General features: G+C 37.2%; 2 protein-coding genes across 3 annotated transcripts in view; one reads left to right on the plus strand and one right to left on the minus strand.

The window, feature by feature from the left end:
• Positions 1 to 953: 953 nt before the first annotated feature.
• On the minus strand, positions 954 to 8,732 carry LOC135216087 (small ribosomal subunit protein eS6-like). The gene is made up of 5 exons (XM_064251102.1): positions 8,642 to 8,732; positions 3,352 to 3,556; positions 2,986 to 3,131; positions 2,644 to 2,847; positions 954 to 1,234 (listed from the first exon to the last, which is right to left on the minus strand). Exons 1-5 carry the CDS (start codon positions 8,645 to 8,647, stop codon positions 968 to 970), a joined length of 828 nt encoding a protein of 275 aa, XP_064107172.1. The 5' UTR covers positions 8,648 to 8,732; the 3' UTR covers positions 954 to 967.
• Positions 8,733 to 12,847: 4,115 nt separating this feature from the next.
• Positions 12,848 to 13,714, plus strand: part of LOC135216093 (synembryn-A-like) — a 108,359-nt gene continuing 107,492 nt past the window's right edge. Inside the window, exon 1 of one of the 2 annotated variants that reach the window (XM_064251116.1) lies at positions 12,848 to 13,063. In XM_064251116.1, coding sequence (XP_064107186.1) covers positions 12,983 to 13,063 — 81 coding nt within the window. In that variant the 5' untranslated portion in view covers positions 12,848 to 12,982. The remainder of the gene's footprint in view (positions 13,064 to 13,714) is intronic. The other variant, XM_064251124.1, reaches the window with a different exon arrangement.

Consider the following 13,714-nt stretch of genomic DNA (forward strand, 5'->3'; position numbering starts at 1 on the left):
ATACGGCCTTTCCTGTACTCTAAATTTCTCATGTCAGTCAGTTTGTCTGCTAAGTAAAGGAAGTAGAGTTGAAAGATCTTGAAGAAACTCCAGTTTATCCTTCCTTCGAGGCTTATACCTTTCTTTATGGATTTATCACGTTCCAAACTTTCGTGATTCAGTTATATACATTATATAATACATATTTTTATATATAAGTTAATTTACATATATAAATTACTGATTTTGAATGGACAGACTTTAAGTACCAAGGAAGGATCAATTCTGTCAGATAGCAATAAAATTTTCAGTTATTGCATTTCTTTGTCAATTGTCAGATGACGCTCACCTGATGTTAGCCATACTGTTTTTCAAGGGACTATTTGTTTAGTGGCAGATGATTATTTACAAATAGCATTGCTGTTGCTGGTAATGTTGGGTTGCAACCACAAACTCTTTTCAGGTCAACCTTGCATAACCTTTTAAATAGACTAATCAAAAGCTTACATATATTGCAAATACATGAATAACAATTAGGGAAATAATCACATTTCTTTATAATATTTTGCACTTATTTAACCACGATAACAAGGTGCAATTTTGGGTACAAATCGGGTAAACTATCCAGCACCGTGCATTCACAATGGCGAGAGCGTGCCATCCATAATATTGAAAGAACTTTCACTACCAGCTATTATCTTGCATGGCAAAGCGTGTCATAAAACCTACAGGTTTTCTAGGAACTTGAAAGGATGGTGTACGGTATTGATTTTCCAGTGAAAATATCACCTTCAGCTCCTACGTCTGCTTCACTTAACACAAGGCCAAAAAAGAAAATTTATCTTTTCCAATCTTTGATAAAGTTGAAACAAAGCTAGAGTTAGTTATGATACCTTATCATTAATGAAACATTTTCAATGTAATCGAATATTTAATCAAATTATCACAATAGGTGAAAAAAAAATAGTCAAAAGGCAGAACAAATCATTTATTTAGCTGGAGCTGGGGCAGGAGCAGCTGGGGCTGCTGCTGGTGCGGCTGCTGGTGCTGCTGCTGGTGCTGCTCCCTTCTCAGACTTCTCAGATTTTTCACTGGACTTTGAGTCTCTCATTGAAGATCGTCTGCGGCGAATCTCCTGCTGTTTCTTCTCCCTAGCTTCCTTCTGCCTCATGGCAAGCAGCTTGGCATATTCTGCTTTCTCCTCCTTGTTCTTGACAGCGCGTTGGCGCTTGAGGGCCTTCTTATGCCTCTTGCGCTGTGGATAAAATACAAAAATCTGTAGACCACTTTCATAATTATAATCAATGGAGCACATTATCATTGTCAAGTAGTGAAAATAATGCTGTGTATCCATGGACAGTTAAAGCATCAGCAACCTTCACTTCCAATTAGTGTACAACCTTGAGTTAGCAAGATCAATTGAGTGTTCAGGTTCACCAGCCAAGTAAGAAAAGATATCGTAGTACTTTACATTAATCTCAAGTGACACAATTGGGAACACTGCAATTTCACACAAGTTTCATGGTACGGTACATAAAATATACTCATGGTAATACTGAAATAATAGTCATTCACAATAGACTATACAACAGCAGGTCAATTACAAACTAATAGCAGGCAATGGGTGGATGCCGTCAGCATCAGTAAACCATGACTTGGCCTATAACTTTTCAAATTTGCACAATATTCAATCTTGAGACTTGTTAACCTTCAGGAAATGTTTTGATTCTATCATTCTTCCAAGTCTTGAACAATTCCTATTTGGTTTTCAGCAGCATACTTACAACTCAAATTACTGAATTATTTCCTAGATTAATGCATCCACAATGTGCAGTTTACTCTATATTTAGCTTTTTTCTTCTGTGACGTTCAATAACCCAGTTTTGTTTTATTCTTGCTGCAAACAATGTGTGGATTGATCTTGTTAATCCTGTACTAGTCGAATCTATTAATCTTCAAGGTTCAAATTTGGTCCAAATGCCTGTTTGTTGAGCAGGCTAATGTGAGCTCCTCTCTTTGGATGTTTGTCTTATTACTTCTATTTTATTTGTTGCTGTTCAACTTACAACTTCATATATCTATTTGCTATTTCTCTTTTAGTTTCTGTACTGGGCGGCTTTCCCTATTGGAGACCTTGAGCTTATGCACGATGCTTGGATGGATTATAAACACTGTGATAACAGTAAACAGTGTAGCAACATTTATGAAACAAAATGAAAGCCTTATGGCTGAATGACACAGAAGAGGGCTGGATTACGAAAGAAGAAATAGTGAGACATGATCTTAAGATGTAGAAACACTGGAGAAGGTACAGGCAGAGATGGCATGAGAAACCAGCAGTGGTAGATTGGCAACAGGCAGTGTAAAGAATGATGGGGCCCAGTTAAGAAAGACATGAATGGTAAGTTGGATGACAGTAAATTTAGATAAGACTATATTATATAACTTCATCCCGGGGAGGAATGAGGGGGGGGGTGATTGTGTGTGTGTGTGTGTGTGTGTGTGTGTGTGTGTGTGTGTGTGTGTGAGAGAGAGAGAGAGAGAGAGAGAGAGAGAGAGAGAGATAGAGAGAGAGAGAGAGAGAGAGAGAGAGAGAGAGAGAGAGAGAGAGAGAGAGACACTCATGATGGTGCCCATTTGAAATAAAAGTAAATCCACACCAACCTGCAAAACAGCGGGGGTTACAAGACGCTGAATCTTGGGCGCCTTTGTCTTGGGTTTCTTTCCTTCCTTGCCAGCAAGAGGGCGTTTAATGACGTACTGCCTGACATCATCCTCTTTTGAAAGGTTGAAGAGTTTTCTGATCTTAGATGCTCTCTTAGGTCCTAAGCGGCGTGGAATGCTGTTGTCTGTTAGTCCTGGGATTTCCTGTAAAATAACATGTTTAATTCAATCACACCAATGTGGGGGTCACACTATACAAAGAAGTTTACATACAACATGCCTCTTCTTAAACATTATAACGACTTTTCTTAATATGGTATACAAAACAGATCTTATGCTTACCCCCTCACCCCTCCTGACTATCATGAGGGCAAGTACAGACAGACCAGAATCAACAATGCAACCACGGACAGACTTCCTCCTACGTTCACCATCTTTACGTGGCCTGTAGCAAGAGTGTCCCTTGGAGAGGAGGAGACGAACACGATCTGAAAAATAATCCTGATGTTAATCCAAAGCAGAAGCATATTCAAATACTCAAGTTATTTCAAACTTGAAATGTTCAAGTTTCAAAACATGACTTGCTCCTTGATGCCAACTCAAAAATTAAAATATATAGGTCTTTCAATTGCAAAAAAGTGATTTAACCAACCAATACTTTACGGAACATTTCCTCATCTTAAAAAGAAATTACACTCATTTACTCACTATTTGTAAGGACACCCTGTTTCATGGGAAAGCCCTGCTTGTCATTTCCTCCTGTGATGCGCACAACATACCCCTTCCATTCATCTCCAAGGGTATCAGCACCCACCTCTTGTCCCATGCGCTTCTCATAAAAAACACGTAGCTTCTTCTCATCTTCAATTTCGAAGAGCTTCTGGCACCCCGTAGCGGGGTTAGACACATTTAACTGGAAACAGGAAATTAAGTGAGAATTGGACAAAATCTAAACTCATGATAGGGGCAGTTAAGACATTTACTTTAAATCACTTTCAAACAATGAACAACTATAGCAGGAGTTCATGTGCAATTGTTTACAAGCAATGTTTTTAACACTTAAAATGAACTTCACTTCAGATGTAAAATGACCAACCTAACCCTACCTTTTGAGAAATTATATCAAAACAAAGGCCTATATGGTAGAAAGTGAGAAATCGGACCTTTCAGAAACTTGTAGATCTCTGATAGATCACAAAAATAGGTTCTATGATCCAACTTAGGAGACCTCCAATTTTAAGTGTAAGTTTCCTTAACTTTCACTCAATTACTGGTACTACTTCTTCCAATTAATCATCCTACATTCCAGCAAATGGATCAACAGCCTTCTCTCTTAAAACCCATTAGCTCTTTTCTAAAAACAATTATATCATTAGTAAGAACCCAATTTCTTTAACTTTTAGTCTATATTGGCAAAATACTACTTCGCTAGCAATTTATCACGTACTACTATGAACCACGTCAAAACTTTTAATGAAAATCCCTATTCATTGCAACTATTCTGACTTAGGGCTACACGCAATAGTGTAAATTAATAAGTACCCTTGGACAGTCATTGAACACACCATTTGTGATGTACTATATAATCTTTGTAAAATTGGAAACATTAACAATGTTTGATAACTACAATAAGGCCACATTATCACACCCCTTAAAAAATCCTAGGCTATACCCTACCTGCCTATTTTAATAACTCAAAACACCTATAGAGAGAGAGAGAGAGAGAGAGAGAGAGAGAGAGAGAGAGAGAGAGAGAGAGGAGAGGAGGAGAGAGAGAGAGAGAGAGAGAGAGAGAGAGAGAGAGAGAGAGAGAGAGACTAACTTAGGTCAAGAATAACATTATGTTTACAAATGAAATTCATATACATACTATTCTAAATATTTTTCAGTAGATTCAAGATTCAAGTTAGAGAAAGTTAAAGTTAGGTTACAGGAAGGTCTACATCTCAATTTGTTTTTCATAGGGCCATGGAAAAATGTCCAACAAATGTTTATACCCAAAAATGTGTATGGGGGGGGGGGGGGGGGGGGGGGGGTTGCTCTCCTAGACCCCCTGGGTAACAGTGAACATCAAAAACAATGACAAAAGTACAGTAGATCATAAGAAGTAATGATTAAAACTACGAAAAGAGCATAAAGTTGATCAAAAAACTACGAAAAGGGCATAAGTTAATCGAGACACTCCAGGACACCTATACTTCTTATCACACGCTCAGCTGGGAAACAATTGGCAAGTGTGAGTGGGTTCAGATATTTTTAATCTTGCCCAACTAATCTTTAGGACCTCCAATAGCAGACGAAACCCGTGGTCAACTGAACTGTAAGCGCTCCGGTGGAGCGCTTACAGCTTAGTTGCCCACGGGTTTCGTCTGCTAGGAAATAGGCGGAGCAATACAAACAAGATGGCGGACAGTTTGTTTTGGCGCAAGGTTTGAAAACATGCGTATTGTCAGAAAACCCTAAAACCTATAAAAACGGTAATGTTGGGCAAGGGACTAATACCAACAGGATGGCTGCCGTTTGTTTTGGCTTTCATGTTGTTGCATGTTCGGGTTCGAGCCGGCTGCAGGACGTCTGCGAGAACTACTGACCTTGGCGGAGTGATTAAAGAAAGCAAAATGGTGTTACGCGGCCCGGGCAACTAAACTGTAATCAACCCAATGTACCTTTTTGGATTAAGATTAAATACCTCCTTTGGCAAGATGGGAGACGTGTCAACACCACTAACTGCAGTGTCAAACTTTCTTAGCTAGAGTATAGTGTCATGCCCTACCCTAACCAGAGTATAGTGTCATGCCCTACCCTAACCAAAGTCTACGTACCTTCTTAACCTGATTAAGGACACCATACCCTGACCTGGCAGGGGAGGGAGCACTTTGCCCCCCCCCCCCCCTCCATAAAAATTCTGTGAACAATGCAAGTCTCCAGCCTCAGTCCAGTAATCAAATGGCAGAGTAAATGTTATCATAAAGTTTAATGTAGCTTAGCCTATTTTTACATCCGGGTAGTTTTCATAACAATTAGATCAAGCCCTAACACTACTTCCAATTGGAAACTTAGTATACATGTATCTGATGTTCAGTGTTAGACTACTACTAGAAGGTCTAAAGGGCCAAAGCCCTCCCAATCAAGTCAGGGCACTGCATGCTAAAGTTAAGAAGGTAAGGTTAGGATATGGCATTCATTCTTGTAAATGTTTTCTTCATCGGCAGAACCTGTCAGTCATGCTTAACTGCATTCCTCATTTTAATATTCATTAACCTTAAAACCTAGCCATATGAAGGTCTGAATAGCATTATTGCTTGTTGAAAGTTAAACTGAATATAAAATTTTGGCTAGAGGGCAAGAAGCACTGGGACCTACAAGGTCATTCAGCATTGAAAAGAAAATTGACATTAAAAGGATAAGGGAAAAAAAAAAAAAAAAAAAAAAAAAAAATTGACAGTAAAAGGATTTGAAGGTGAAACAGGAGGAAAACCTTGCAGGAGTGGGACAGTTGGTGTAAGTAAGATGGATGAAAGAGTATGAAAGGAAGTACAGTAAAAGGAATGAAAGGGGCGTTGCAGATAGGGGCCAAAGGCACACTGCAAAGAACCTCAACTAATGCCTACAGTGCATCGCATGAGGTGCACTGACGGCAGGAGCCTTGTTGAAAGCAAAAATATGTGTAATGGAATCTCAATATACAGCCTGAATTTAGGTGAAAAAAAAAAAAAAAAAAAAAAAAAAATAAAAAAAAAAAAAAAAAAAAAAAAAAAAAAAATCTTCCCTACATAGGTAGTGACACCCAATGGTAAATGTAAACCTAGGGTAAAACACAGAAATGGCTGGCCCCTACCCTAGCACGACCAGCTTCCTGAAAAAGTAATTTAACTCTTCTTGTCACCCAGGGTAGACATTAGTCAAGAGCCTGCATCCGTTGAAGCAATACCTTGAGACCTCTACTTTCCTCTCGAAGTACACTTTTCTCCTAAATCACATGTTAAGGCCATAAATTCTGATTTTTGGGAAGGTGGTCGTGCTATGATAGAGGTGGCCATTCGGTATTTTACACAATGTATCCAACATTGTGGCATGTTTAGTACGTACATGCCTGTTGGGGATTTTTTGTTTTAACCTAGTATGTATCCATCAGCAAATATAAAAGTATAATGACTCCCTCGAAATATCGTGAATTTTTCCCTTTCACTCTTCTACCAGGCACCACAAATTAATGGGAGTTCTATTCCTAAAAATTTTTCTTTTTCTTCCCATAACATTTCTTCCTGACTTAGCCCTAATTCCCAGCCAACATATTTCCTAGTTCTTAAAACATTTACACAGCTAGGGTAAAAAACCGCATGGTACAGGGGTGGACCATGTACGATCAATGTGTACAACCCCAAGAAAAGTACATTATAACGCGTCCTGACACCGGAGTAGAGGTCTTTAGCTCCGTTTCTCACCAAGAAGAAGTCGCGTCTGATGCCCATCTCCGATGTCAGGACGCATTATAATGTACTTATTTTGGGGTTGTACACATTGATTGTACATGGTCCACTCCTGTACCATGCAGTTTTTTACCCTATTTCATTAGCCTGAAACTTTATCTTAAGTAAAGAGCATAATTGTAACAGTCTCTGCACTAGACTTCTGAATATTTTCAAATTACCCTAAGCATATTCAGCTAGAATCCAAACCATCGTGTAAAGTAAAATGCCTATTCTATTACCAATACCTATTTTTAATAGGTACAAAACTCTAGTGTCCTAGGTACAACAAGGGGAAACAACAAGAGTAAACTAGCTGATCCAGACTTGCCCGCTTGTTGACCCAACGGTATTTCTACAGCACTCCGCACGGACTGCAAGGAACGTAAACGCGGATACGACATCCATTAGGGATTGGGGCATCCAATGTATTTCGCCATGTTTAGTACTGGCCCTTGGGGGATTAATTACAGTCATCCGAATAAATATTACTTAAAATTCTTGTTCAGGAGGTAAAACTGCAACTGCCATAGTCTAGGCCACCACGGATAAGTACCCTAGATCTACAGACCCAACCTACGAAAAAGTACTTTTAACACAGGATATGGGTACCAGTCACAAGTCACCGGTGGTGGGAGCAACACCTCGAGACCTCTACTCTCTTTTCGAAGCAAGCAAAAGTAATTTTTCGGAGGGTGGATCAACAAGCAGGCAAGACTGGATCAGCTAGTCCAATCGGTTGTTTTCCCTATGGGTTGATGCTGGGCCAGGGAATAGGTATTCTGCACTTTCGAGTTAAGCAAGGCCATTAGGTTAGGTAAGCCCATCCTACTTACCTAAATCTGGCCAACCGGTAGGATAACGAAACCAAATATCAGCAGATAAGACTTTCCTCAGACATAGGCTTAACTAAAGATAATAGGCGAGTCTAAACCCATAAGGCTACTAGCCTAAGTACTGCTAGCATACGTCATCTCAAGTCAGATTTGGTAGCTGGGGCAGGAAAAAACAAGGTTAAATACCTACTCCCTGGACTTTAGCTGGGGGAAGTAAAAATACGGTAAAGCTTTCTAGACTTTGGTTTGATTATTAATTAATAGAATATAACAAATAGAATTTAAAAAGTTGAAGCTGGCAAACTTTTTAAGTAGGTAGGTACTTCAGCGGCGCTCAAATAGAAGTTCGGCATACTTTAAGAAACACAGCTACAACCGGTTAAGCCATATCCTGAACCACAACTTTAAAATGCTTATCACAACAGATTCTTATTTCAGAATTTAAGCAACACCCTTGCTTTTCTCGCAAGGAAATTCCAGCGGTAAAAGTCCCGGCAAACCTAGAATGGAGGTACAACGTGCTCCGCCAAAACCAGATGTAAACAAACTTCCTTTTCAATTCTTTTCTTCCTCACAGCCTCACCTTCAAATACCACAAAAGAATTATATATGACACAACCTAGTTCATCCATGGATGCAAAAGAAACCGATTAATAACGCCGTATTATTCGACAATTCAGCGAATAAATCTACCTTCATATCGCAGTAGCGTAGCACACCATGCGATCCTACACCAGAAAGGGGGAACCAGTGAGTCACGTGATCTGACAATGTCGGCAAAAGGCTGAGCACTTTTTTAAAGTGTATTTTCGGCTGGTAGATTCTTTGTGCTAATAAAGTGTACAAATTTGAATAACTATTGTATTCATTTGCATTAAATGTTATTTTTAATATTCGTATTTTTTATATAGGAAGAAACTAAAATATTTAAAAGATGACTATATCATGCCCTGACGTCATACTTGAAAGTTCCTCAAGCAGATGGACATCGTGGGGTGTAAAATCGTACTTTTTTTCATTTGTAAAAAAAATTGTATGTGTAAACTGTAATTAGATTATTAAAAAATATTTAAAGCATACAAACATACATATAACAATAATCTAATAAATTATTTGATAGATAATAATAATTTTGCAACTCATTCAAGTTAACCAAGGTCCAGGTGAATTTTAGTGGCAACGATGTATAGTTTATAAATTGCATTAAATTGATGTGTCAGTATAGAAAAATAAAAATGTTACTTCTTTCACGTTCAGTGCTTCCTGAATGTTGATAAATGTGCGAAAGACATATCTATTCCCCATGCTATAAATGAAACAGTTACCAAGACTATTACTTTTTAAATATCTTCATAGAATATGAATACAGTTAAAGATTACAATAAGCTTACATGTGCACAGACCGGCATAAATAGCAAAATATCTATGTGCTGTATCATCTGAAATCGTTGATTACGTGGTTCAAAACATTTCTATAATTTACTTCATTTTGGGCAAATTTATTTCAGGGAAAAGTACGGACTTTTTTCTAGTTACAAGTAATCATTCTGACCCTTCAATTTTGTTATTATTATTATTATTATTATTATTATTATTATTATTATTATTATTATTATTATTTTATTATTATTATTATTATTATTATTATTATTATTATTATTATTATTATTATTATTATTATTATTATTATTATTATTATTATTATTATTCCCCCGTCTTTCTAGACTAGTGGTTTATAGTGTGTGGTTCCTGGTTGCACCCTGCGACAGCTGTGCCCTAACTTTAACTTTGTTTTTGCATCACACCGTTTGCCCTGACACTGCAGCCCTAGAGCAATTTTGTCCGTTGGGGTTTTTTTCTGCTCCTAGTGTTCATACGACTTGCTGCTGAATTTTATCTAATACTTATAATTATTAGCCAAACTGTTCCCCTGGGTGGAGAGGCAATACCCAACAAGCCATATGGCTACAGCAGAAGAAGCTGCCAAGCATATCTGAAGAAACACATAAGCAAAGAATAAACGTTAGCAGAGAAATGTGAGGATAAATAAATAAGATAGAACAATAAAATTGACGGATGAAACTCGTGTGAGGTGGCTCACACACAATAAATAAATAAATAAAGAAATTATTATTTGCACCTACTTTAAACTTGAACGCAACGATTCAGTTGTAAGAATAGCAAACACCTCACCTTTTCCTCTGAAGTTGGCTGCACGCTTAATTCCTTTTTCATTTCTCCTCTCGTGTTTCACGCCTTTATGGCAACGCTTCCCATCAGTGCCAGTTCTGGAAATCAATAAGTTCTGATCGTGTAGCCTGTTCCTGTCCATTTCAGTATTGGGAATTTTTTTAAGAGAAGGATATATAACATCCTGTGTACCGAGTCTCCCCTTTTCTCTCTCTCTCTCTCTCTCTCTCTCTCTCTCTCTCTCTCTCTCTCTCTTCTCTCTCTCTCTCTCTCTCTATTACTTCGGACCTTTCCAAGATAGTAACCCGGTATGTCTCCACCTTTGCAGCGTGTTTAGTACAAGCTTGTTGGGGATTACCGTGACAACGTAAACAAAAGACTATAAATATCATAAAGATAATGACCCTAAAAGAAATATTACTCCTAGACTAGATAACGACCCCGACAACTCTTGTGGTTCACTATCTAAGAAAGATCCACAGTCAAGTGTTATCCATCCCATCAGTCTATTATAAGTAATATATAAACCGGGAGAGTTAAGGTCACCGGAGTTCCCATCTTCTTAGTCTATGTACAGAGTAAAGGAAAGTATCAAACACGACCAAAGTAAAGGATGAATTCTGTGGAGACCTCGATATCCTTGTTCGGCAGACGGCAGACACATACATCTTGAAGAAAAAATAGCATTCCAAAACAAATTTTGTTAGTCATTATTAAGGAATGTTATATTCCTTTTAGCTTTATGTAGAGAAAACAAAGAAAAAAAAAAAACTTTTGAGATGGCTTTATCTGTCCGTCTGCACTTTTTCTGCCCGCCCTCAGTTCTCAGAAACTACTGAGGCTAGAGGCCTGCAAATTTGTATGTTGATCATCCTCTCTCAAATCATCAAACTTAACAAGTTGCAGCCCTCCAGCCTCAGTATTTTTTTTTATTATTATCTTATTTAAGGTTAAAGTTAGCATGATCGTGAGTCTGGCAACGCTATCGGACAGCTAGGTCACCACCGCACCGTGGCTGAAAGTTTAATTGGGCCGCGGCTCATAAAGCATAATATGCTGTACAGAAAATTCGACTCTTCGGCGCATTTTACTTGCTTTTGATTGTCTTGGGCATAGCCCGTGAAGAAGGAATTACTCTTTAAAAAAAAAAAAATGCTGTAACCTAGCTGTTGTTTTAGATTAAACCAGTCCTTTGCTGGCACGGCCTATTCTTGGGAGCCCAAAAGGTAACTTAATATTCTATATAGACTATTATTTGTATTGCTCGTGATTTTTTTTTTTTTTTTTTTTTTTTTGAATTCTCGTCAGCATTGTGACTTTGTACAACTTCAACAATTTCGAAGATAGAGTTTCGTGAATGAACGCACAATAGGACCTTGATGACAGAAACAAAGTACAACACACCACTATTCTAAATCTATGTAGTACGCTAACTCAGTTCCAGGAAACACCAGTAAATGATTCAAAAGAATAATAAGAAAAGAATTTTAGAAAAATACGTCATATTTTTCTAAAGTACCTTAATTTCATTCACTTTCTAAATGAAATGAGAAGTAAACCGCCGAATAAAGTTTGGAGTGATCAAAATTACCGCAGTTGTCTTATTTCTATTGATAGAGCTGGACTTCTCATCTTTATTAGGTGAGTCATGTGAGCATTATATAGTCTCAAACTCCTATATGACAAAGTTATAAGAAATGTGAAATTCTTAGACAACAAAAACAGGAATGAATATAATAAAATTCAAGTAATTTTTCGCATATTTACTTAATCGGGATCAAGCAAAGGCCAGAGAATGCATTTAGCTCATGTGAGATAATCCAAAGCAGGAAAAAATTAATGTCAAATTATCTTTTCTGTCTTTCTTTCGTTCGTTCTGTCTTCATTTATTTATTTATTTATTCATTTATTTATTTATTTATTTATTTTATTTATTTATTTATTTATTTATTTATTATTTGTTTGTTTATATTTATTTATTTATTATATATTTATTTTATTTATTTATTTATTTATTTATTTATTTATTTTATTTATTTATATTTATTTATTTATCTTTATTTATTATTTATTTATTTATTTATTTATTTATTTATTTATTTATCCGTTTATTTATTAAATGGTCGAAGAGAAAGGAATAAAAGGAGGAACATCTTGCAAAAAAATAATAATTTCCAGAATGTTAATAGTAGTCACCGATTCCAATCGAACAATTCACAAGAAATTTTAATGATAGTGGCATGAAAAAATGGCACATAGTAAATATTTTCTCCAGAAATTGGCCTTACGGCAAAGGAGCCTTATACATGGTGATTTGAGATAACAAGTTCTTGCAGAATAATCAAAATAAATTGATAATTTAATGAATGGTAGTAGTGTCAACATGGAGTTAAGTTTTTGTGGCACACCTAGTTAAAATATTAATAGAAGAAGAATATAACACCATAGTGATGTCTTCTATTTCTCAAGTAAATTTCATCTTTGAGGAATATTTTCGAGCTATATAAGCATTGCGCAGAATTAGAACCAAAAATGTAATCCTAATCATTGCGTATTCACAGGAAGGAACGGTCTGTGAAACGTGGATTTAACCATAAATTTAAAATTATAATTTCAAATTTATTAAAAGAGACACATTCGGGGGAACAAAATGAAAGAATAAAAGTCATAATAAAGATCTGCGCAATCATCAAATGATAGACAATAGAAGACGGTCGGTTCAATGTTTACAATTGTATAGCTGGGAGTGACAGTCTTGAGAAGTATCCGTGAAGCCTTATTAAAATTAGTGGCCGGCCATTGAAATAGGGACCAAAGACAACGTAGAATAACAGTTTCTTCAGCATGGACGAGTCAGTTTTGAAACTATTAGAAACGGGCAACGATCAAGATGTTGTTCGTGTACTAAAGGATTTTATTAGAAAGGTGAGCTGGGAAAGACTGAATGTTACAAATTGGTAATACTTTGTACGTCCTTTTGGGGTTTCATTGTCTTTCTTGTGGCTGTGGCGTCCTCAGATTAAGATTACATTTGATCATCACGTATTTTGAGCTGCGTTGAAACACTTTTTGTTGGTCGGGAATACTAGGTTACCTAAGCAGTAAACTTGAGACAAAGTCGGAGTGAAGGCTTGGGCGTGGACTAGGCTAGGTAGGTACAAGGCTAGGCTATAGGGTAAACAGCCGACTGGACTATCCGAGCAACTGACTACCGCGTTTGTGGCCAGCCTCCGAAAAAGTACTTTAACACGTCCTGACACCGGAGTTGGTCATCATTCATGAGTTGTTGGTGGTGAGAGGTGCAGCTCGAGACCTCTAATCTCCTTTCGAAGTAAGGATTTTCTCCAAAGTTAGAAATTAAGGCCATGTTTTAAGATTTAACAGAGGGTAATGAAAAGGGTGGCCATACGCAATGCACACACTACCTCCGTGACGCTTTTGAAATTTTTACTTAGGCTACAGCTATACCTAAATATTTTGAAGATTGACGCCATCTCAATGTTTGTGGAGTCGCTTGTGTCATCAAACTTCCCATTTCCTGTGCTAAATCCACATACCAATTGTACCCATAGACGC

This window comes from Macrobrachium nipponense, chromosome 19 (assembly GCF_015104395.2).
Source record: "Macrobrachium nipponense isolate FS-2020 chromosome 19, ASM1510439v2, whole genome shotgun sequence".
Lineage (NCBI taxonomy): Eukaryota > Metazoa > Arthropoda > Malacostraca > Decapoda > Palaemonidae > Macrobrachium > Macrobrachium nipponense.